Genomic DNA, 22,875 nt, shown 5'->3' on the forward strand with positions numbered 1-22,875 from the left:
TAAAATATTGATATTTTTTTAATTGAAATATTTTGATAATTTAATCGTGTGTGCGTGTGTGATGGAGATAGGAAAAGAGGGGGGAAAGTGGGAAGTGAGATTAGATTAGCTTTTTTATTAAGATGTGAGAAATGGGTCCTACCAAGAATTGCTTCCCATGGATTTATCACAGACTTCCCATCATATGTGGTGGTTTTGGTATGGTTGTGGTCCTACTTCACCATGGCTTAACCAGCATATCACATGCTCAAGTAGGTGGGGGTTGATACCAGCAATTAAACTTTTTTATAATGTAACATTTTATTATTTTATCAACCCTCCTCTCATTTTTTTTATGATAAATTTCATAACCGCTATTTTTCTATACGCAGTACTGGATATACTCTCGTTTTATATAATTGTTTGCAAACCAAACTAGTCGAGTAAACTGTATTGGACAAATCCTGTTTAACATGTTCGTTTGAACAAAATATTAACAAGAACTCTCCTAGTCCCATTGTCAATCATGCAAACGAATATCTCTTGTCTATTTTCTGTTTGATATGACCGATTGCGAGTCGAATATTGTCATATTAATACACGCATCTTGAATGATTAAATAAGAATCGAGGTGATAAATCAGCAAATTTGAACTTCGAAGAATCAAAGTTGATAAAAAGTAATAATAGATGGAGAGATTAGTATATGTCTTCATTGACCAAAAGCAGAACTTCCATAATGTATCCATTGAATAACGTGTGGGGATTCTAGAATCACGTGACGCCAAGCCTGTTTACTGACTGAACTAAGATCCACTCAAACTTCATAAATGAGGCTGACCGAGCTTCGGAAGTTTAGTGCCGATGGGCTTCTTTGCTAAATGGGCGGGCCTTGAGCCCAAAGTGTTAGGGTCCATCAGATAGCTTTTAGTACGTATGAACTTGCTATGGGCCAATAATCTCGAAGGAGAACAATCTTTTCGGCCTGGAGACCCATTAGTGTGTAAATAATGTATAAAGGAATCGAAATTCATTTTTCGTTTTTTCAATTTTCACCTACATCTATTAATAAATATTATATGATATAATATTCATTTATATGGTAGCTGAAACTTCTGATGGACTAGTTTCTTGATTCAGCCCAATCCCAAATGACCACCACCATGGCTGTGGCAATTTCGACCACTCCATCATCTTTGTTGCACTCATCTTCTTCATCCGCTACTGGTGCGAAAACCGTTCTTTGTGCCTTATCGTATTCAACAACGTCAGTACCTAAAAATGCAAGCTTTCACCCGGCTAAATCCATCCATCAACTGGGTTTTACTGCTTTTCCCCAGTGGAATGGGATTAAGCAATTGGGCATTTCAATCTCACGGCATTCTGTGAAAATAGGTACTTTTCTTGTGTGTTATATTCTGCTGTTTTTTTTGTTGGATTTGTGAAGTTGAAAATCGTACTCTCTGTGAGGGACAATTTGTGGCGGTGGTGTGAATTTTTTGGATTTGTAACCAAGATTCTTTCTTTCATGTTCTTTAATGTGGTGAGGTCTCGTGTTTTGCAGAAAGGAAGGTGAAAGTTAGAGCTAAAGGAGTGTATGCTTCTCTGTTTGGGGTTGGGGCTCCAGAGGCTCTGGTTATTGGAGTGGTGGCTTTGTTGGTATTTGGGCCCAAAGGTCTCGCTGAGGTTAACTACCGCATTTTTACCTTGGTCGTTTCCTGTAAATTCTTTTGAGGAAAAAAATTTATGGGATAGTCTTTCATGTTGAGCCTAATATCTTGTGAATAATGAGAAGTCTTAATTTCCATGAGAAAATTTTTAATCTGCTACTCTAGATGTTGGATTGGATTTGGTTATTTACTTGGATGAATGGTAGACCGTGGTTTGTACTTATTATTAATGCTGTAGTATTAAATTTCTCACGGGAATGTTACGGAATCTCTGGTTCTAAGTGAAGTCCTTCAAGAAGAATAGTTCCTCTTCGCAAATGCGAGTCTTTTGGTATTTTCATTGCTTTTGAAAGAAAATGATGTGTAAAGTTGGAGATGATGTATGGATACTATACACATTAATTTGCCTTGCTCAAGATTCGAGCCTGTGTCTATCTCAAGGCTGCAGTGTCACCCTGCCATGAGCACCTTTCCGTTTGAGTGTATAATTTTCTATGTCAAAAACAGTTTGTGCTCTGTATCATGGACTCAAGTTTTGTTTGCTGTCGACATGGTTTGTATTTACAAATTCAAACTTCCTTTACCTAGTGCACACCCTTTTGTTGTGGGTGAGCCCGTTAAATTGTACCCCTACAACAATCTCGGTAGAATTGTTTTGTATTGCAAACCATTCCTATTCCTGATTTGGTAAAAATTAAAATTTGCAGAAAATTGACATAGGAACTCTCTGCGAGTAAACTCTCTTTTTGTTACCACAGGTTGCTCGTAATCTGGGTAAAACTCTGCGTGCATTCCAACCTACGATTAGAGAACTTCAGGCAAGTCTTCATGTTTTAGTTTACCGTTCGAGTGTGAAACTGGTTTTTCTTACTTTCATCACTCGTTTTTTTATCTTTCTTATAGGATGTTTCGAGGGAATTCAAGAGCACCCTTGAACGAGAAATTGGTCTCGATGAACCTGACAATCAAGTGCCAAGACCTTCTACGTCCAACACTACTAAGCCTTCGACAGAGGATAGCACTGAGGATTCAGGGGCGAATATCGAATCCAGTGAGTTTCATCTATCTTTTCAACTATTCTAGTCTTTTTTGCTAAATTAGATAGATTTATAGATTCATGGGGCCGCTTCACGCTTTAACAGCATTTACTTGCATAAAGATTAAAAAAATATAGATTATTCCATTTTGGATTGGAAAAATAGAAGTTTATTGATAAATGGCCTGAAGAACTTGAAATTCCAGTATACATCAAATATTATTTGAAAACTCTGGCGACTAATCTTCACTAAGAATTTGGTTTATTATTCGCAAAATTTAATTGTTGATGGTGAATACATCAGAACAATAGTCTGTAATTCGGGTGACAGAAGTTAGCTAAACTAAAATTCAAAAAATTGAGGGGCGAAATGATATTTTCTGTGTGTGACGTTAAAATATTGAAGTTGATAGGAAAACGTGTTTGCGTGAGTGTTTGGGATTGGGGGGCGGCAGCTCTTTCCGGGCACCTTGATCCCGTCACTCATTCTACCTAACAACCAGTTAAATTCTGCGCTTATGGTTCTGTAATAGATTGTTAAAAAAATCTTTATATTGCTCCTGGAAATATATTTTATTGACTTCAAAATTAATTACTTGGCTGCTTCCATGCCGGCCAAATATTATGTACTTTGGGATGCCTTGATGTTGTTGCAACTTCTTTGAGAATGAGGCTTTCCTGAAGTTTATGTTATACCCATCAGTTCAGAAATGTCACTTGATTGCTTCGCTGTTCCCGTTTTTCATATATCCACAACAAGTTTGTTTTCTAAAGTTGTCTTTGGATTGAAAGATTATAGCAAGTTCGTCTTCTAAGGTTGTCTTTGGATTGAAGGATTTCGCTACGTATTTCAAACCATTATTAATCCCCACATCATTTGAATGAGCATCAGGTTTTGGGGCCTTGGGCAAATATTGCCAAAGCGAAGATTTTGAATGGATGACCTACTTGTCATTGATATTTGATTGAATTCAAAATGGTGGATTAATAATAAAAATTGCAGATGGTATTCCATCTGACAGTGTGGAAGTGTCAAAAGAGGGCTCCTCGAAGATCACAGCAGAAAAGCTGACAGGAGTTCTTGCTCAACTGCAGAAAGAGCAGGCAGATGAAGCGGAGAGAGCCCGTGTACAATCAGAATCCGAAGTATTGGACGCTACTCAAGATGATTCTACAGATACAGCTGATGTAGATTTTAATAAAACATTAGACGCCCCTCAAGAAGAAGCTTCTTCAGAGACGATTCTCGCTCAAAATCCGGAGGCCAGCGATCTCCAAGAAGTCCCTTCAGCTGTGTCTTCTAGCTCTTCTCCTGCAAATACCGAAAGCAAGGCATGAAATTTCAGAGTGACGATTTTTTAAACGTGATCTAGAACTTCTTGTGTGCCTTGAGCAGGAATGAGTTTAGTGTTTTTGTCTTTGATTGTATGGTAAGCAATAAAGATGTCATTTGATGGTAATCTGAGAGCGGGGAATTGTTAATTTACTTGTGTTGTTGTAATAGGATTGATCTTGTAGCAATAATCTGTCATGCATGCAATATTTATGCAGCTCTCTTATACTAGTCTACGTTCATATTCTTTTTGAAACATGAAAAGATTGAATAAACTGTACGTATCAATTTATTAACAATTTATGTTAATTGAGTTATATTTTGTTCCGTGTAATGCAGTCATCAATATTAAACAAAATTCATTAAAAATAAATATAAAAGGCGATCGGGTTAAACGTCATAATGAAACTGGAATCGAAACAATATTTTTTGTCCCACAAAGACACTAAACACTCGGAGAAACGAAAACCTCAAAACCAAATATTTTTCATAGTCAAAGCTCCATGAGAAATTCCTTGTCCTTCTCCAACCTCTTCAGGGCATTATCCTCCAAACTGATTTCCACATCAATGCTTCTTCCCCCATCTTTGCCCGGATACAAGTACACCATCCCATCGAACCTGTTATTCAACCCGCTACGAACGCTTTCGGGTTTGCCCCACCCAAAATCCACGTCGTAAACCTTAAACCGAGGGGAGCTCCCCACTGCCACGCAGTTCACCCCGGCATCCTTGAACTGGAAGATTACCGGGTTGGTTTCCCACTCAGTGTTTCGAGCGTCAATCGCCTTCGCATCGTGGGATTCAATCGCGGTTCTTATCAGATCAGCCCCGAACTCAATCGGGTTCGACATGATCAGCCCGGCCGCAGTGACGGTGAAGATCGCCTGGATCAAATTCCCGAAGTAACTCTCCGGCATCTTTGGGTCCACCCGCTTCCGGCAGTCGGCGAACACAGTGAACACCGTGTACTCCTCGGGCTTCAGCTCCCGCGCTCGTGTGACGGCGGACCACACGTGCGCGGAGAGGGACTGGAATGTTGAGAAGGGCTTGGATCCACTGGCGTTGACTTTTGACTTGATTTGGTCAATGTCTGATTCGGAGAACTTAAAAACCTTTTCCCGAAGGGATTTGGCGGCCGCGTCACCGTTGGATGAAGCTGACTTGGCATGCTCCGGCGCGTCGGATGGCTTGGAGAGGTCGAGCTTTACTCTTGTGTTTCGTGCTTTGGTGCGGTCGAGGAATGGTGGGGTTGCGACGGAGGCAGAAGAACCGCTGCAGATATGAGCCCATGCGGTCATGAAGTGCCACGTGGACGTGCCATCCAGAATAGCATGGTTGAAGGCACAGCCGATTGCAACCCCATCCTTCAGCTTTGTGACCTGTTTTAATAATTGCCGTGCACCGATAAAAATATTTAGAGTCGGTTTTAACGATCTTGAAAAGGATCAATCATACCAATATTTACCTAAAAAGTAATATTGTTAGCATAAAAAATAATATTTTTTTATAGATGAATCAAATAAGAGATTCGTCTCACAACAAATAGTACGAGTGAGACCGTTTCACACAAATTTTTACTATAAATTTTTAGTTCTTTTAAAGGTTATTAATTAAAAAAATACTTCTCCCATTTTCACTCGAAAAATTTTGATAAATTGCACGTTAAAAAAATTCCAGTCCTCACTGTACTCGACTTCATTTCGTATATCTGTGCGAACCACCTCAGTCCACAGGGCATTTAATAGAATTTAATAATTGAAATAAATCTTTATATTTTTATCGATTATATTATATTATTATATTATGCAATGCTTTCGATTTAAAAGGGATATTTTAGGGTTTTCCCTAAAATTAGAGTATTAGAGTATGCAAGAAATTAGATTACCTGCACTGCCAGCAGCGGCTTGTGGAGTCCTTCCAAATTCAAGATCATGTTGTAAGGCAGCAGAGATTTAAACTTCGACGTCCCTTCCTCAGCCGTCAGCTCCGCCACCTCCAGCTCCTCCGCCAGTGGCAGCCACAACCTCCACTCCTTCCATATCATCGTCATACACCACTTTAAACACACCATCCTCATCTTTATCCAATTTCCCAGCCAACTGATAAAATTCCTCCAAAACAACAGCAAGCCCGTCTTTCGATCTCTGCAAAATTCCCTCGAAATCATCCTCACTTTTGTAAATTATCAGTTTCTGATTATAGTAAAACGCCAAGTACGGGAGATCGAATGTGACCAGCTGGCATTCTTTTTTTCCAATCGGTTTATTGGGCTTCACATTTCCCGTGCTGAGGATTTTAACACAGTCGTCAACTTTCTTCTCCTCGGCAAATTCACCAGCCATTTTCTAAAATGGGAAGCTGCTGAGAAAATTGTGTTGTAAATTGGTTTGTTAATAGGGAGTTTCTGTACAAGTGCACAGATTTATAGTGTGGAGCCATTTTGAAACAGTTGGGGGCATTTATGAGCTTCATCGGGTGCAGTTGTATGAACATTTATTACCTGTCTTTGCCACTCTGTATTTTGGTGGGAGTTGAGTAAAAGACGATAACTTTTTTGCAACAATATTTGGTGGCGACGTAAATTCTTCAAATTACATGGTTTATTTCATACTACCCACGTGGACATTGTCTTCCTGATAGGATGGATGGCCAAGATTTGTCTAACCCATTGAAATTGAAGTGAGTGTAGTGCCCACGTAGTCAGGTCATCCATCACACATTTACCCAAATCAAACAAGCTTAATTTTAAAAATTTTATGTGATTAGTTCTATTTGATACGAATAATAACTATCAAATCTTTAAAACACTCCTCGACTGCACAGTCTCATACCTGAACAATTTTTTGGAATATCTCTCATTCTAGTATGATATCAGTCCATTCATGTTTTCTTCACATATAAGTCTGTCAGAAGTCACTCATTGTCCATACAACGACGATCGCCTTCTACCTTCTTCGACCCAGACCTCAGAAATTCAGTCCAGACTATGTTGATTTATGATATTGTCTGTTGAAAATTCAACATATATATATAATGACTTGATTTAATGAGAAATTATGTATTTAATAAAAATCATTCCGTAATTGTCGGCAGATAAAAAAAAATGGTTAAGTTTTGGCAATTGTGCATCCATATTTTATGAATCACTCCTTTAAATTTTAATGATTTTTTTGTTTTTGTAGTTTCACCTTCAAAATTTTTGCTGGATTTGCATCGACTCTATTAGATTACACACTATCCTGCCTGCAGGTTAAAAATTAATCTGGATTGATATTTAACCTCCTAGTATAAGGTACCATTTGGCTTCTTCGAGGAGTTGACAAAAAATCTATAATATGGAGATAGTTAATAGAAGGATAATAACTTCAATTATTATAAAACTTGAGTCGAGCGTTTGATCAAACTACGTAATTAAATCAGATCATTTACATCATAAAGTATAAAGATTTGCAAAATAAAAAAATAATTCTCAACATCTTGTCGGATCATAACGTCGGGTGAAAAACTAGTTACATTATGAATTGGCAAAGGCTATTAATTAAAAACTTACTTTTTAATTATCATTTTTTATTGAATCAAGCCATTTTTTATGGATGATTTTATCGAATATTTATTCAATCATAGATTAACAATCCTTTCCTATGTTAAATTCAAAAAAAAAATAACCTTTTTGTACGTATACCCTCTGTACATTTTTCGTTTTCTATATTTGAAAAAAGAAAAAAACAATCTTTATGTTGTAGTTTCAAAAATCTTAATTAATTTAGTGCATCTTTTTTACTTTGTTTATATTTAAAAACAACAAATTAATTTTTAAAATGAGAACCAAAATCGTGATTTTATTTTATATCGACGTTGCCGGTCGCACTTTTAGAACCGTTCCCAAAAACATAAAAACCAATATAACTAGAATATGTGAAAACATATGACCACTGAGAAGGTTCATTAAAACCTAATTTGTGGCTGGTGAGTAATTTGTTGGAGGGGCAACCTAAAATAGGTGGCTTGAACAATAATGGCATTAATTAGTCGGTAATCATGGTTCTGAAATACTTCATTTTTCATTTAACAAAGACAAAAACTTGTGTGAGACGGTCTCACGAGTCGTATTTTGTGAGACATATTTCTTATTTGGGTCATTCATTGAAAAATATTACTTTTTATGCTAATTTTTTATTGTGAATATCGGAAAGATTGACTCGTCTCACAGATAAAGATTTGTGAGACTGTCTCACAAGAGACATACTCTTTAATAAAACAACACTAATCCTACATGCTCAAATTTAGCATCCCCGTTTGAATAAAGCGCAACTGATTTGCTGACACGCGGGCCCCACGTGTTTTGAATTATTTTAATTATATTTTATATTTTATGAACGTCCCTCTGTCCGATTATTTTTTTAATAAAATTGGACAATGCGGGTGTTATTTATTATTATATGTTGAACATATGTGTTATTAATAAAGTTGGGCATCACCAACTTCGTGCCGACTTAGTTGAACATATATGGTCACAATACAACAACAATTCTTGAATTAGTATTTTGCATCTTCTCTTAAGTTTAATTTAATTTTTTTTATTTTTATGCAAGTGTTATTTATTATTATATGTTGTACTGTTTTATTTTAGGTTTATAATAAATTTTTAATTTTAAATACGTGACACTCATAAAATTAAATTATTTTACGTACTAAATATATAAAAACATATTATTATTAATATAAAATAGTAATAATTTAAATTTCTTAAAAAATTTGAAATTGAATTTATTTAATTTAAAGTAAGAATAAGATGAATGAGTGGACAACTGGACCTACAAATAATGAGTGTGAATGTTAAAATGAATGTGGGAGAATATATGTGTTAATGTAATGTGTATGTTGTATGAGGACCCTAACACCCACCAACGCGGGTGCTTTAAGATTTTTGTTTCTCGAAAACTTTTAAAAGCCACAAATATTTATGCAACTATGCAACACACCCAAAGTGTTTTTTCTTTTTCCTGAAAATGAGATGATATTCGGTTTTGCTGTGACTTGTGCTATCCACGTGAGTAGTGCTCTTAAAATTATTTGATTTGTATTTAAAATTTTTCAATTAGAGTTGAACTGGAACTTGTTAAAAAAAAAATTCGAGTTGAACTCGTTCTCTAATTGTTTTATTTGATAATTAGCGAGTCTTTCGCGAACTTTAATTTATTAATAGTATATAATTATATATTAAATAAATATAAATTTTTTTAGACAAAAGCGTCAATCATTTGATTGATCAGATTGATCGTTTAAAGAAAATGAAAAACGAGAAAAAACATAATTTTTTATAAAAATTTTAAATTAATTTTTGGCTTTTTAAAATTACTTTTACTCTTACATTTTATTTCAAAAATAAATATTTAATAATATAAATTTTTCAAACTAATAAAAAAACTTAAAGACATTGAAATAATCTTTGTCCATTATTTACTTCTTTGCCACTAAGAGATAACACAAACACAAAACTTTTACTCCACACAATTTAAGATTCTGAGACTTATATTTTGTATAACTTGAAAATTTATGCTAAAAGTAAAAAACGTTTTTCGCCCATAATGTAGTTTTAATTTCTTTTAAGCTTGTGAAGTTTGAAACTTAATCGTAACATTTTATCATGCCTCACGTGTTTTATAACCTTATTGGCTATTGGGGTTTTTTTTATAATTAATGTAAAAAAAAAATTTAATTTCAAAAATAATTTTAAAAAAATTATTTGCAAAACTAATTTAATAAGCGCGGAGGCTCGTCCACGTAGATATATTATTATTTAATATTATTTATTATTATTTTATTATAATTTAATATTATATATTATTATTTTGTGATGTTATGTAAGTTTTTTATTATTGTTATTATTTATGATTTTAAATAATTAATTTAATAAAAAAATATTATTATTATTATTTTTTTAATTATTAATTTAATTCGAATGAAAAATATAAACTATAAATATTTATAATATATGTTAATTATTAAATATTTTGTATTATTTGGTTGGGTGATTGAAAAATTAGAGATACGAGAAGATTGAAATGAGAAAATTAAAAAGATATGAGAGGATTGAAGGGAGAAAATTAAGAAGAATAAAAATAATAGTATTTCACCAATACACCAATAACAGGTTTAATTTTAGCATATAGTATCGACGAAAATTACGCTGTATTATAATATTTTCATTCTATTATTAAATTTACATTGTTTATTTTCTATTTAAGCTATTATTATTTATTTAATTTCAATTGCAACATAAAAACTCAAACAGCGTGAAATTATATTTATAAATATATTATTATTATTATTATTTTTTAATAATTAATTTAATTCGAATGAAAAATATATATATTTATAATATATGTTAATTATTAAATATTTTGTATTATTTGGTTTGGTGATTGAAAAATTAGAGATATGAGAGGATTGGAGGGAGAAAATTAAAGAGAATAAAAATAGTAGTTTTTCATCAATACAACTAATAAGATGTTTAATTTTAGCATATATTATCAATAAAACTTACATTGAATTACAATATTTTCATTTTATTCGTAAATGTACATTGTTTATTTTCTATTTAAGCTCTTATTATTAATTGAATTTCAATCACAGCATTAAAATAAAATATTAATCACAACATAAAAATACGATATTAATATATTATACATGTAAGGCCCGAGATGTAATTACTGTAATCAGACGTTGATTAATTGACATGATTGAGGTTATACGAACTCAAATGAAGAAGCAGGGCATCATTACAGTATAAGCCAAGATGTTGGACCGAACATCTGGCGCCAAAATGTTGAACCGAACATCTCAAGATGTTGGCCAAGATGCTGGACCGAACATCTCGCGCCCGAGCGGTGGAAAAGAACCGCCCGAGCGCCAATGAACCATGAGTTGGATAGAATGTTTGGCGCCCGAGCGGTAGAATATTATCGTCCGAGCGCCAGGAGATGTTCAACCGAGTATCTCGACAGAAACTTTCGCGCCCGAGCGGTAAAGATTAATCGCCCGAGCGCCGAGCAAGCGCCCGAGCGGAAATTCATGACCGCCCGAGCGCGAGACGTGCAGTAGGCACACCGAGCCACTTGGCTTATTGCATGTACGTGGTTGTGTATATATATATATATATATATATATATATATATATATATATATATGCACGATTTCTTCAAGAAAACGAAGGAAAGAATCGTATAGAAAGCTTCAGAGAAAGAGTGAAAAATCCTTACGCCTTTTGTGAGAAATCCGTCTATCTGATTTTGAATCCGACTTCGGTATTGAGTTCCTATCAACGCAGGCTACAACTGGACGTAAGTTTTGTTACGTTTAGACATGATTTGAAATTATGATATTGTCAGAATTGAATATGAATCAGATATGATGTTTCTGCTACAGTAGGCATTGTAAAATTGAAGTTAGATTAAAGAATAGACTGGTTATACAATTGTTATGATTTTCAGAGTTGAATTGATTGAGATTTGATATCAGAGTTGAGTTATTACTGATCTTAAGTGTACCGATATAGAGATTAGGAATTGTATTGGTACTGATTATGAATTCTGGTAGTATCTTTGTGATGTTGAGATTGACGGGGTTATCGAGACTGTATCATTATGCCGTCGAAACATCCGTTGATTTAGATTGGTGAGATTCAGTAATGATTTCGATTGCATCGTGATATCGTTGATATGAATTAGATTGTGCCTTGTTCAGATATGGATCAGAGTATGTATTGATTTGAGTATTGATCAGAACAAGTCTTGAATTGATTTATGTACTGATCTTGTATTTATGCGATTGTCATTGCCAGACTGGGTATGGATAGATTGGAATACGAGACTTCGTCTTCATCAGATCGTGAAGATAAAGGTATAAATAAATGTGGATTCGGGATTGCACAACTCGAGTTAGGTTTGACTTGAGTTTCCCAAAATCACATACTTTATTTTATTGCATTGATATTTGCAGATTATCAGATTGATATGTTTAGTCTATTGAATTATAGCAGAGCCAGAGTTGAGTCTAGGGCAGATCAGCCTAGCTAGGGCAGAACCGCCGAGTCTTTGTCAGAACCGCGTAGACTCTAGACTTACGGTGTATCGATGAGCTTAGATGTAGATCGACGTCTATTGTAGACATTCGATACAGCATACCAAAGTCTAAAGTAGATCGGGATCCCTAGATTAGAATGAGAGATGAGTCGAGTCTTAGATATCGAGACTAGAACTTGATTTACAGATCCGTATTGATTTATGTTTCGTAGATTACGATTCATGTTTTATTTACAGACTGGTATTGATACATGTGTTTGATTGTGCTACATGTGATAAGATATAATTCATGCTTTTATGTTAATTCAGTTAACTGCATGTATACATTATTTATACTGGGATTTATTCTCACCGGAGTTATCCGGCTGTTGTCTTGTTTTGTATGTGTGCATGACAACAGGTGGGACATGATCAGGGTCAAGAGGATGATGAGAGATCGAGATTAGAGTGGTGATTCCGGACTTGGATTAGAGATAGGGTTGGACACTTGATATTAGCTGTTAAACCTTAGTTGAATAAATGTATGTAGTACAGGACTTGTACTTTTATACTGAGATACATATATGTTTTATTTCACTACGTTCCGCACTTATGTTTTAAAAAGAAAAATTTTTAGACCCTGTTTATCTTAGTTGATAATTAAATCCCAAAGATGATTAAGAAGATGATTAGCGTCCGGGTCCCCACAATACAAGTAATTATTAATGCTTGCTTGCTTCCTTCACTTTTGGCCTTCTTATTTTTATAGATTGATTTATTTAATAAATCCATTAATAATAATAAACCGATTATATATAATTATATGTTTTACAATTAATTTTTTTTATGAAATATGTGTTTATATAATTTTGAGAGAATTCGAAATGGGTCTTCCTAAAATATTCTTTTGATCAATTAATTTTATGTACGTTTTATTGAAATAATAATTTAAAAATAAAAAATATTTTTCAATTCTCTCATATTTTTAATCATTTCATATTTTTAAAATGGAACAACAATTTAAAATGAAACAATAAATATTTTTTCAATCCTTTCATATTTTAAAAATATTGATTTTATGTACGTCTTTCAATCCTCTCATATCTCTAATTTTTCAATCACTCAACCAAATAATACAAAATATTTAATAATTAACATATATTATAAATATTTATATTTTATATTTTTCATTAGAATTAAATTAATAATTAAAAATTATAATAAATGATAATAATATATTTTTATTAAATTAGTTATTTAAAATAATAATAATAAAATTACGTAACATCACAAAATAATAATAAATAATATTAAATAATAATAATAAAATAATAATATAATATTAAATAATAATAATAAAATAATAATAAATAATAATATATCTACGTGGACGAAGTGCGGACGCTCGTCCATGTAAGCAAGCGTCCGCGCTTCGTCCACGTGGAGCGTCCGCGCTTTGTAAGCGCGGATTAAATTAGTTTGGCAAATATTTTTTTTAAAATTATTTTTGAAATTAAATTTTTTTTACATTAATTATAAAAAAACCCTGGCTATTGCTATCTTCTTAGTTTAAATTTATTAATTTAAATTTGACTTAAAATAGTATTTTTGAACAATTTGTTCCACAAAAATTTTTTTGTCCACTACGTACTAATGAATAACAATAAGAGATGCAATTCAATTTTTAAACATAAGAATGCGTCACATGAGATTATAACAACAGTCGGAACGGTGAGGAATTTGAGTCTTATAATCAAGCTAGAAATGACAATCTACGGATACGAGATGAGTTTAACTAAGGATAACAATAAATCAGAATCGGGTAAGATTTCATATCCTCATTATCATATTCATTTATGATATCTGCATCACATCTACATCTGATATTTTATCTACAAACCATAAAATTTTAACTACAATTCAACGAGAAGGAAGTGAAAAAAATGTGCAATATTGTTAGATATTAAAGCATTCATTATTAATATGATGATGACATATATAATACATAAATATTTCATTATTAATAGATATCAAGGTTAAAAAAAAAAACCCCACTCTTTTTCAGACTCACTTGTAGATCCCTTGACCCACCATGAATGAGACGAGTTTGATGCGAGGTCACTCTAAATTAAACAAAATGCCAAAGTATTGGTGCCACTTGTTTTTTGGTATGTATTAAATGGTTTTTTTTTTTATGAATTTTCCCGGTCGCTTAAGCTCCATTTGATACGTTTAAGTTTGAAGCTCGACAAAAACGCTTTGCTTCGGAGAAAGTGGAAAAAAACGGTTAAACTGTAGTTTGATCGAATTAAACGTAATTAAGGTGTTTAATTAAGTGTACTTAAGCACAATTAATCGCATCTATTTGTTTTTAAATTTTTTTATTTTGAATGTATGTCTTTTTTATTTTAAAATAATAAATTAGGTTTATATTTTCGATGTTTATTTTTAAATTTTAATTATGATTAAGTATGTCTGATAATTATTTGACAAATATTTACAATTTTTTAATGTGATATAGTTGCAAAAACAAATAAAGATTGCAATTTTGAGATTTTATGTTTTTATAAATATGAGAATTAATACATCAGACTTAAATTTATCATATTTATGTAAACTTAGAGCTCGACATCAGCGCTTCGGGATGCTTCACGCTTTTTAGAACCTTGGAATTTCCCTTAAGTTTTGAGGTGGTGTTTTTTTTTTAAACTTATATTAGATAGATCCAATGGATGGTCCAATATTCTCTTTTTTGGGGAATTAAAATTGTTTTTATTTAGCTGGCAATTATAAAAGAGTAGGGGAAAAAAGAAAAAGAAAGGAAGAAGAAGAATTGTTTCGGGCCTAAAATTTGTTTAGCCCAATAACGAAATGGACGCCCACACAATTTTTTCCACAATCCAGTTTTGGTCTAAAAACTTTCCAAAACCCTCTCCTTCCCACAATCTTGAGTGTACAATGCTGACTCGCTTCATCTTCAAACCCTCGCACTGCAATCGAATTCGAACCCTGATTTCTTCTCAAACCCACTTCACAAATGAGAATCTGATACAACAGAGCCCTATATATCCAAACCCCAAGAATTTTTTCTTCCCTAGAGCTTCTCAATTATCTTTTTTCTCGACGAATGGAAAAGGCGGAAACTTTGGTGATGATTCGGCTACCTCAACTACCGATTTGTGGAAACTTTCATCTGAGATTGATCAAGATATAGAATCTGTGTTTTCAGAGGAATCTGGAAATCTAGAGGGGTTTCGTGATCGAAATGCTGGGGAAATGAAAAACGGGGATGGTAAAACAGGTGATATATTTGAAGGGATTGATTCGAGACGTGGGAATGATGAGGTTAGCGATATATTTGGAGGAGTAGATGAGACGGTTGTCGGTAGTACGGGGGATGAGTGGGCTAAGGCGAGGGAGCTGGAACCTTGGAATTTTGCAGCAGAGGAGAAGGAAGGTGGGGAGGAAGATGTTTTTAACAATGGAGTAGAGAGTGGGGAATCCGGTTCAACTGGTTTAGGAGCTGGAATTGAGGGGTTGACTGTGGGGAGTGAGAAGAGTGAGGAGGATAAACTTAAACCCCTAGAATCGGAGGAGAAGGCTTTGGTTGATGTTTTGAAAGGCAAGTATCCTGTCCTCTTTTCAATTTATTTTATAAATTATTATGTGCATTATAAGCTTGATATATTACATGTTCATGAGTTGCAGAAATGATTTGATTCGAAGAATTAGGTTCTGGAAGTTGTTAATATGATATATTTACCTTTTTAAATCTTTTTTTATCCAAAACTGTTTGATGTTGTGTTGCCTTCTTTTTTCATGTATTATAACTCATGACAGTTTTGGCCATGAGCATGGGAGATGGGTTCTTGGACTCCAGAGATGTGTGAGATGATAGCTAATTGACTGTCGGTTCAGTTGCTCTCTGTTCACCAATTTAGTCACAAATAATGAACGGATCAATGTTATGTGCTTATCTTCCTTGTTTCCTCATTGCTTGTAACTGTGTAATTTTGTTGCTTTTTAAAATTAATAATTTGCTAATTTTTTTAAAAATTGTTATTTCCGGTTACGATATTCCTGTAGCACACCTAATTACTGGTTTGACTTTGAAGGGCCTGATTCTTTTTTATGATGAGCATGATTGTTCATTTTAAAGTCCTCAGATGCTGTAGCATTCATTCTCATTGTAGATGTGGAATTATCCATAGAAGGCACATATGAACATTGGCCTACGTAAGCTCTGGATGTAACTTCGAGTTTCATAACTGGGTTGATATTTGCAGGTCCGAATCGTGCATTTGGTGATCTTATAGCCGCATCTGGAATTACAGATGATATGCTTGATAGTTTAATTGCTTTGAAGGACTTTGAAGGCATTCGGGGGTTGCCCCCTCTGAGCAAAATTGAAGATATGCGGTATGAAAAGAATACTAAAAAATCCAGCCGAGCGGAAATTGAGCGCCAGAAACAGGAGGAAATTGCAAAAGCCCGTGTTCAGCAAGTCGATGCAAAAGGAAGGGCTTATGGAACCGGAAGGAGGAAATGCAGCATTGCCCGTGTTTGGATTAGCCCAGGTGAGGGTAAATTTGTGGTAAATGACAAAGAGTTTGACGTGTATTTCCCCATGCTGGATCACCGTGCTGCTCTTCTTCGGCCTTTTTCTGAAACTAAAACTTTGGGAATGTGGGATGTCAACTGCACTGTTAAAGGAGGCGGCACATCTGGTGAGCATTAAATTTCATCCGCATCTTTGTTCTATTGTATGAATAGAAGTAGTTCTGATAGTCCTTAGCATGAATTATTTTTGAAATTTAGAGTAATGCACATTTATGATGTGGTATGAAGGTTCGGACTCAAATCAAAAGTTTTGCCGTAGCACTGAAGAACTGGATTTGATTCTTCTATTTTTGTGTGTTGCGCTGTTTGGCTTTGTGGCTGTTCGTGCGTTTCATACAAAATCTGTATGAGAAAATTTGGTAGCTCAAGTTTAAACCTAAAAACATTTCATTTCCTTTTTCACGTTAGTTTTCTTTGTTCTACATAAAATTCTTCTATTTGCACAAAAATAGCTTGAGATTGTAATGAGCTGCAATTACTTCTGACTTAGTTATTATAATTCGGTACTTCTGAGATATTTTTCTTCTGTTTCTCTCAGAATAATTGAACATTTTCAACCAAAATGAAAACAATGAATGGCTCATTGTGAAACCTTAATCTGAACAGGTCAAGTTGGAGCGATCCGTTTAGGAATCAGCAGAGCATTGCAAAATTGGGAACCTGGATTCCGCCCCCCTCTGAAAGAAGGTTTAACTTCTGAGACCGGAGAACATTTCTTTATTCTTTCTGGTTGTGTACTGAGATCTTATTTGCTCCCAGTATAAGATTTTATGGGATATGCATGTGATAAAATTGCCTGGAAAAAACCATAACAGAGCTTCCCCTTCATAGCATTTTCTCTGTGGTGTGGGGTTTTTTTTTCTGACGCTGTATTTCATGTCTCCCAGCTGGTTTTCTGACGAGGGATTCAAGAGTCGTGGAAAGGAAGAAACCCGGTAAAGCAAAAGCAAGGAAAAGTTTCCAGTGGGTCAAACGTTAACCCATTTTGCCAGCACTCTCACATTTTTAGGCCACCTGCACAAGATTCATTACGTTCCTTCCTCCTAGGAATAAGAATTATATACGAGCAGCATTGTTTGCCTCTCGTTTTCTTCCATTGCTCATCTTGATCCAGAAAGCTACTCAACACACTCAACACACTGTGTGAGATCAATTGTATCATCTCCCCCTCTTGATTAATATTTTTGATGTGTAGGTTTAGCTGTTACAATCACCTTTCTCGCACCGTTATGTGTCCTCCTTTTTTAATCGAAAGTAGGTGATGTGAAACTTGAATGTTACGACTACTGGTGGTGGTGGTGGTGGTGGTGGTGGTGTATTAGGGATATTGATGTATTGCATGAAGAGACTGTTTTGGTTATCCTCGATTCATATTGTTGCCCGTTTCGAATGTTTAAATATTTTGGGTGTTCTTTTTAGTGTCAAATAAAAATAAAAGACATGAAGTTTGGAAAAAGGAGAAACAACACCCCAATGTTTGCGATGTAAAGTCAAAATTGAATCATAATGTATTAGCTTCTAATGTAATGAGAATCGATCGTTCTAGTATGGGACATCATTAGATAATTTGTAATAACTAAGTTTAGACAAAAACTTGTGTGAGACGGTCTCACGGGTCGTATTTTGTTAGACGAATATCTTATTTGGGTAATCTATGAAAAATATTACTTTTTATGCTAAGAATATTACTTTTTATTGTGAATATTGGTAGGATTGACTCGTCTTATAGATAAAGATTCGTGAGACCGTCTCACAAGACCTATTCGTAAGTATAATCATTTTTATCTCATATATATACACACGATTTTGTTATGTTGCACATTTTCGATGTTCAGATATACGTGTCAATTTATCGGTGTTCACATAATACCAGAATAATGGTTTGATTTTATTCAAAATGGATGAAACAGGAATTTACAACTCAAGTAAAATATTGCGCTTTCATTGAAGTAGAAGCGTCGATCCATCTTGTTGTTCGTTGTGGTTGTTTTGACTTCGTTATCCTTACACGCCTACAATATTGTGACAAAAATGTTTAGGCCCAAAAGTGACACGTTTGCAAATTCAGGGGCGAAATGGGACAGGCTTATAATTTGTGGGGCTGTTTGGCAAATACCCGACTTATGAAAACCCTAAACCCTAGTAACGTAATCCTTTTATAAATGGCCCCTTCATTGCAACACCTCCCTAAGCCAAAGCCACTACTTTGTTCTCTCCGTTGCCCGCACAGCAGTCATGGTAGCGACAACCCCAAACAGAGGTGCTCTACTCTTGTTAATTTCCTTTGTTAACTGGAGTGATGGGTAAAGTACACTAATTGGCTGGCTGATTTGTTTTCTTTTCAGGCCGTGGCGGTGGCGGCGGGTTTAGAGGGGGCAGAGGAGATGGAGGAAGGGGAGGAAGAGGTGGTAGAGGAGGGTTCGGTGGAAGGGGAGCCGGCGGTGGGAGTGCCATGAAGAGAGGAGGCGCAAGAGGTGCAGGTGGAGGAAGAGGTGCACCCCGAGGAAGAGGAGGCGGAAGAGGCGGGATGAAGGGAGGAAGCAAAGTGGTTGTGGAGCCGCATAGGCATGAGGGTGTATTCATTGCTAAGGGGAAAGAAGATGCTCTTTGCACCAAGAATATGGTTCCTGGCGAAGCTGTTTATAATGAGAAGAGAGTCTCTGTTCAGGTCTAAAATTTCGTTAAACGAATTCATTTTTTTATTGTTCTTGGAATTTCCCTTTAATTATATGACTGAAGACAGTTTGCTGAATATTTCCTGTTTGACTTGTTTTATTTGTTTAGAATGAAGATGGAACAAAGATTGAGTACAGAGTGTGGAATCCTTTTCGTTCTAAGTTGGCTGCTGCAATTCTTGGTGGAGTTGATAATGTGTGGATTGTGAGTTTGCGACTCTTTTCACTTTTCAGTTTGATTTTGCACTTATTACTTGATCAGACTCAAACTCTAAGCATACTTAATTCTTAATAATTATATTATTAGTTATTTTATTATATATATATTTATTGTCCATATGAATTAGAAACCTGGTGCTCGTGTACTTTACCTTGGAGCTGCTTCAGGAACCACTGTTTCTCATGTTTCTGATATCGTTGGCCCTGTAAGTATCTATTAAAGTTAAGATATGTAGTTATTAAAATTACGTAATGAAGTTGCGTTTATCAATTAACCTATTTTCTTATTATTGGCAGGGTGGGGTTGTCTATGCCGTTGAATTTTCTCATAGGAGTGGTAGAGACTTGGTGAATATGGCGAAGAAAAGGACTAATGTCATCCCCATCATTGAAGATGCTAGACATCCTGCGAAGTATAGAATGCTTGTTGGAATGGTGGATGTCATATTCTCTGACGTTGCTCAGCCTGACCAGGTTTTGTTTTTGTGTAGATAATGTTTCCGAAAATTCTTACCTCAGAAATCGGTTGTGTTGCCTTGTGCTAAGAAATAGTTATTAATTGTATTTTAATGGGTACTTGTTACATTAGCATTTGTTAAAGTTTTTCTTCATTGTTTTCAATCCTTTCTAAAAGACACTATTTTCACATTAGTTTATGGCTATAGTTCTAAATTTTGTTTTATTTTCTGTTTGCTTTGTTAGTTCTTCTTGTGAGTGCTTATTTCCAGATTTGACTTCTGAAATTATTTTTTCTTGATTTATATCTATGAACAATCAAATGATGAGCTACTCGGATTCCCCTTCAAGACATTATGGGTGATGCAAAAACCGAGTCTCTGATGTGTTCTTAAATTTAATGTACTAATGACTTGGTGCATAGATTTTATTTTATTTTATTTTTGTCTTTGCGCATACAATGTACTTGTGAAGGCTTGTGTGGAGCTCCACTACAGCTCAGTTAAAGTAAGTACCGAGTCAAAGTATACTTTGAGTTTGCTTAAAGTTTTTTTTTATTTTTTATTTTCATGTCATTAAATTAAATATTTCTTAGTTCTTTGATATATATATGTATGTATGTATGTATGTATGTGACATTGATTTGTTTTTAAAAAATGTGAGTGTTTCCTCTCGAGCTACCTGATATGTGTTCTAATTGAATTTGAGCATAACAATTGACAATTGACTGCCACTCGATCTATTTGACACGGCTCATGTGCATCTTGTTTTCGTGTTCTTTGATTTTTAGCCTGTAATTGTCGTAATATGTAATTTCTGATTAAAACGTTGAGATTAAGCTGGATGCCGAGAAATAATAGAAGTTTTGCTCTAATTCATGACGATGACATTGTGGGACATTCTCCTTTTCCTTTTTTCAGGCAAGAATTTTAGCTCTAAATGCATCCTATTTCTTAAAAGCTGGAGGCCACTTTGTGATTTCAATTAAGGTTTGTGTTCTGATTATGTTTTTTTGGGTGTGATCTTCATTGGCATTACCTTATGTATTATATAAATACTATGTTGGAAGATTATTATAAAATACGTTGAAACACTTAAAACAAAAATGAAGAGAATCTCTACTATGTAGGTCGTGGTACTTTTGAAAATAGGTGCATTTATTCTTCCCATGTAAATATATGTGTGTGTGTGTGTGAATCAAAATGCTGCTGTTTTGAACTTACATTTTTGTTTGCATAGGCAAACTGCATTGACTCAACGGTACCTGCTGAGGCTGTATTTGCCCAGGAAGTAAAAAAGTTGCAGGCGGACCAATTCAAGCCTGCTGAGCAGGTTACTCTTGAACCTTTTGAGCGAGACCATGCTTGTGTTGTTGGTGGTTACCGTGTGCCAAAGAAACAAAAAACTGCAGCCTAGGATTATCAATCTTTCATTTTGTCTTTGTTCATGCTTGTTGGAGCTGTATCATGATGAATTACGGTTATTTAAAAGCTTTTTTCATCGGACCTATATTCTGCATGTCGTTTGATGATTACTTGGAGGAGGAATTGCTATCATCGGTATTATTAATTTAAAAGGTCGGGGGTGTCTTGAAGGAAAAATAAGAAATAGAAAGTTGATTTTTTTTCAGCACTCCGTAGTCGCCAATGAAAGTATGACCATCTAAAGTGTCGAGTAATCTAATACATATGTAATGTCCTAAAAAATTAGACTTCAAATTTTGTCTCTCGTTGAATGAACCTAAATTTATGAGCAGCGATGTAACAATAAAACGCAGCTCACACCCAACGTGCATTTTAGTGCCCTACGTTCTTGATCGAAAGCCCTTCATTGCATAGTTAATAGGTTAAAATGTCTTGCCCTCCCCACTTCTGCATGCGTTCCATGGTCTGTTCGACCTGCAAGAACTGGTACTCTTAACCGAAATTGGTAAAATTCAACAGCAAACCTTATACTAAATTGCAAAAACTATAGGAAAGTTAATAGCCTAGTTGATAGCCCTTCATTGCATGGTTTCGGACTTGCACATATATTTCACACGATACAGAGACGAAGCAAGGCAATTGAATTCCAGACGACATAAAATCTGTTTTCCTCTTCCCTTTGAGTAAACCATTCCGCTAAGATTGTTTCTTGTTTCCAGAAATAAAAGGTCATGATTCATGAAGCATCAGCACTGACCTCCTTATTCCAGTTGGTTTTGTAAAGCACAAGTGATGTAATCCCGTTAAAATGAGTGAGCCGGGTATGGGGCTCCAACGGACCAAATCAATAATTTATAGTGTTGTTTAGGAAAATGAGCAAAGTAGATGACTTCGATCGTGACCTGCACACAATAAAAGGAACTCGTGAATGGGCGCCGGAGGGGTGTCCGGCGTGACCACTCCGATGCTTAAGTCAGCAGGTTGAAGATGAGAGAAAATGACGATATATGTGCGAATATATGTGAGTGCCAATGTTAGGATTTTTCCCCCCTTTAAATGAGAAACATATATGCTATTTATAGGAGTAAATATCATGATTACTTCGACTTTCGTGTACACCTACCACTCATAGCCTTTGATGTTGACTTTCTGTCAAGCCACCCTACCTCTGATAGCTTCTCTGACACGCCAAATCCCTGTAGTTCTGACAGATAAGAATGCCCATACCGATACACTCGAGTATGGTGCGCTTCTCGAGGTAGCCCGAGTAGAAAATTCCCGGGAGCTTGCATGAGAGCCCGGGCTATGATGATGGCCCGGGAAGAAATGGAATGCCCGGGAAGCTAGCTATGATCTGGGCTTCCCATTTAATAAACCCGGCTCACCCATTTTAACGGGA

General features: G+C 35.0%; 4 protein-coding genes and 1 non-coding gene across 5 annotated transcripts; 4 read left to right on the plus strand and 1 right to left on the minus strand.

Moving 5' to 3' along the window:
* Positions 1-1,058: 1,058 nt before the first annotated feature.
* On the plus strand, positions 1,059-4,248 carry LOC142548683 (sec-independent protein translocase protein TATB, chloroplastic-like). Its single transcript, XM_075657163.1, has 5 exons — positions 1,059-1,373; positions 1,543-1,664; positions 2,407-2,466; positions 2,552-2,699; positions 3,688-4,248. Exons 1-5 carry the CDS (start codon positions 1,130-1,132, stop codon positions 4,020-4,022), a joined length of 909 nt encoding a protein of 302 aa, XP_075513278.1. The 5' UTR covers positions 1,059-1,129; the 3' UTR covers positions 4,023-4,248.
* Positions 4,249-4,392: 144 nt separating this feature from the next.
* On the minus strand, positions 4,393-6,519 carry LOC142548682 (BAHD acyltransferase DCR). The gene is given in 3 exon segments (XM_075657162.1): positions 4,393-5,398; positions 5,905-6,027; positions 6,029-6,519. Coding segments are annotated over 3 exon segments (1,344 nt in total). The 5' UTR covers positions 6,362-6,519; the 3' UTR covers positions 4,393-4,510.
* Positions 6,520-15,000: 8,481 nt separating this feature from the next.
* LOC142548684 (small ribosomal subunit protein uS9m) lies at positions 15,001-18,062 on the plus strand. Its single transcript, XM_075657164.1, has 4 exons — positions 15,001-15,704; positions 16,369-16,809; positions 17,309-17,389; positions 17,590-18,062. Exons 1-4 carry the CDS (start codon positions 15,041-15,043, stop codon positions 17,679-17,681), a joined length of 1,278 nt encoding a protein of 425 aa, XP_075513279.1. The 5' UTR covers positions 15,001-15,040; the 3' UTR covers positions 17,682-18,062.
* Positions 18,063-18,832: 770 nt separating this feature from the next.
* On the plus strand, positions 18,833-21,561 carry LOC142548685 (rRNA 2'-O-methyltransferase fibrillarin 1-like). Its single transcript, XM_075657165.1, has 7 exons — positions 18,833-18,962; positions 19,048-19,370; positions 19,487-19,582; positions 19,725-19,802; positions 19,894-20,070; positions 20,973-21,041; positions 21,292-21,561. Exons 1-7 carry the CDS (start codon positions 18,938-18,940, stop codon positions 21,466-21,468), a joined length of 945 nt encoding a protein of 314 aa, XP_075513280.1. The 5' UTR covers positions 18,833-18,937; the 3' UTR covers positions 21,469-21,561.
* LOC142550398 (small nucleolar RNA snoR60) lies at positions 20,369-20,440 on the plus strand. Its single transcript, XR_012821357.1, has one exon. It is a non-coding gene; the product is annotated as a small nucleolar RNA snoR60 (small nucleolar RNA).
* Positions 21,562-22,875: the final 1,314 nt, after the last annotated feature.

The sequence above is a fragment of the Primulina tabacum genome, chromosome 6, assembly GCF_025594145.1.
Source record: "Primulina tabacum isolate GXHZ01 chromosome 6, ASM2559414v2, whole genome shotgun sequence".
Taxonomy (NCBI): Eukaryota; Viridiplantae; Streptophyta; class Magnoliopsida; order Lamiales; family Gesneriaceae; genus Primulina; species Primulina tabacum.

Bases quoted from the DNA above. Each gene is read 5' to 3' on its own strand.
- LOC142548683 (XM_075657163.1), top strand. From the start codon at position 1,130: ATGACCACCACCATGGCTGTGGCAATTTCGACCACTCCATCATCTTTG. The intron at 2,467-2,551 runs GCAAGTCTTCAT...TCTTTCTTATAG, and splicing joins CTACGATTAGAGAACTTCAG to GATGTTTCGAGGGAATTCAA. The intron at 2,700-3,687 runs GTGAGTTTCATC...TAAAAATTGCAG, and splicing joins AGGGGCGAATATCGAATCCA to ATGGTATTCCATCTGACAGT.
- LOC142548684 (XM_075657164.1), top strand. From the start codon at position 15,041: ATGCTGACTCGCTTCATCTTCAAACCCTCGCACTGCAATCGAATTCGA. The intron at 16,810-17,308 runs GTGAGCATTAAA...TAATCTGAACAG, and splicing joins TAAAGGAGGCGGCACATCTG to GTCAAGTTGGAGCGATCCGT. The intron at 17,390-17,589 runs GTTTAACTTCTG...CATGTCTCCCAG, and splicing joins CCGCCCCCCTCTGAAAGAAG to CTGGTTTTCTGACGAGGGAT.
- LOC142548685 (XM_075657165.1), top strand. From the start codon at position 18,938: ATGGTAGCGACAACCCCAAACAGAG. The intron at 19,583-19,724 runs GTGAGTTTGCGA...CATATGAATTAG, and splicing joins GAGTTGATAATGTGTGGATT to AAACCTGGTGCTCGTGTACT. The intron at 21,042-21,291 runs GTTTGTGTTCTG...TTGTTTGCATAG, and splicing joins ACTTTGTGATTTCAATTAAG to GCAAACTGCATTGACTCAAC.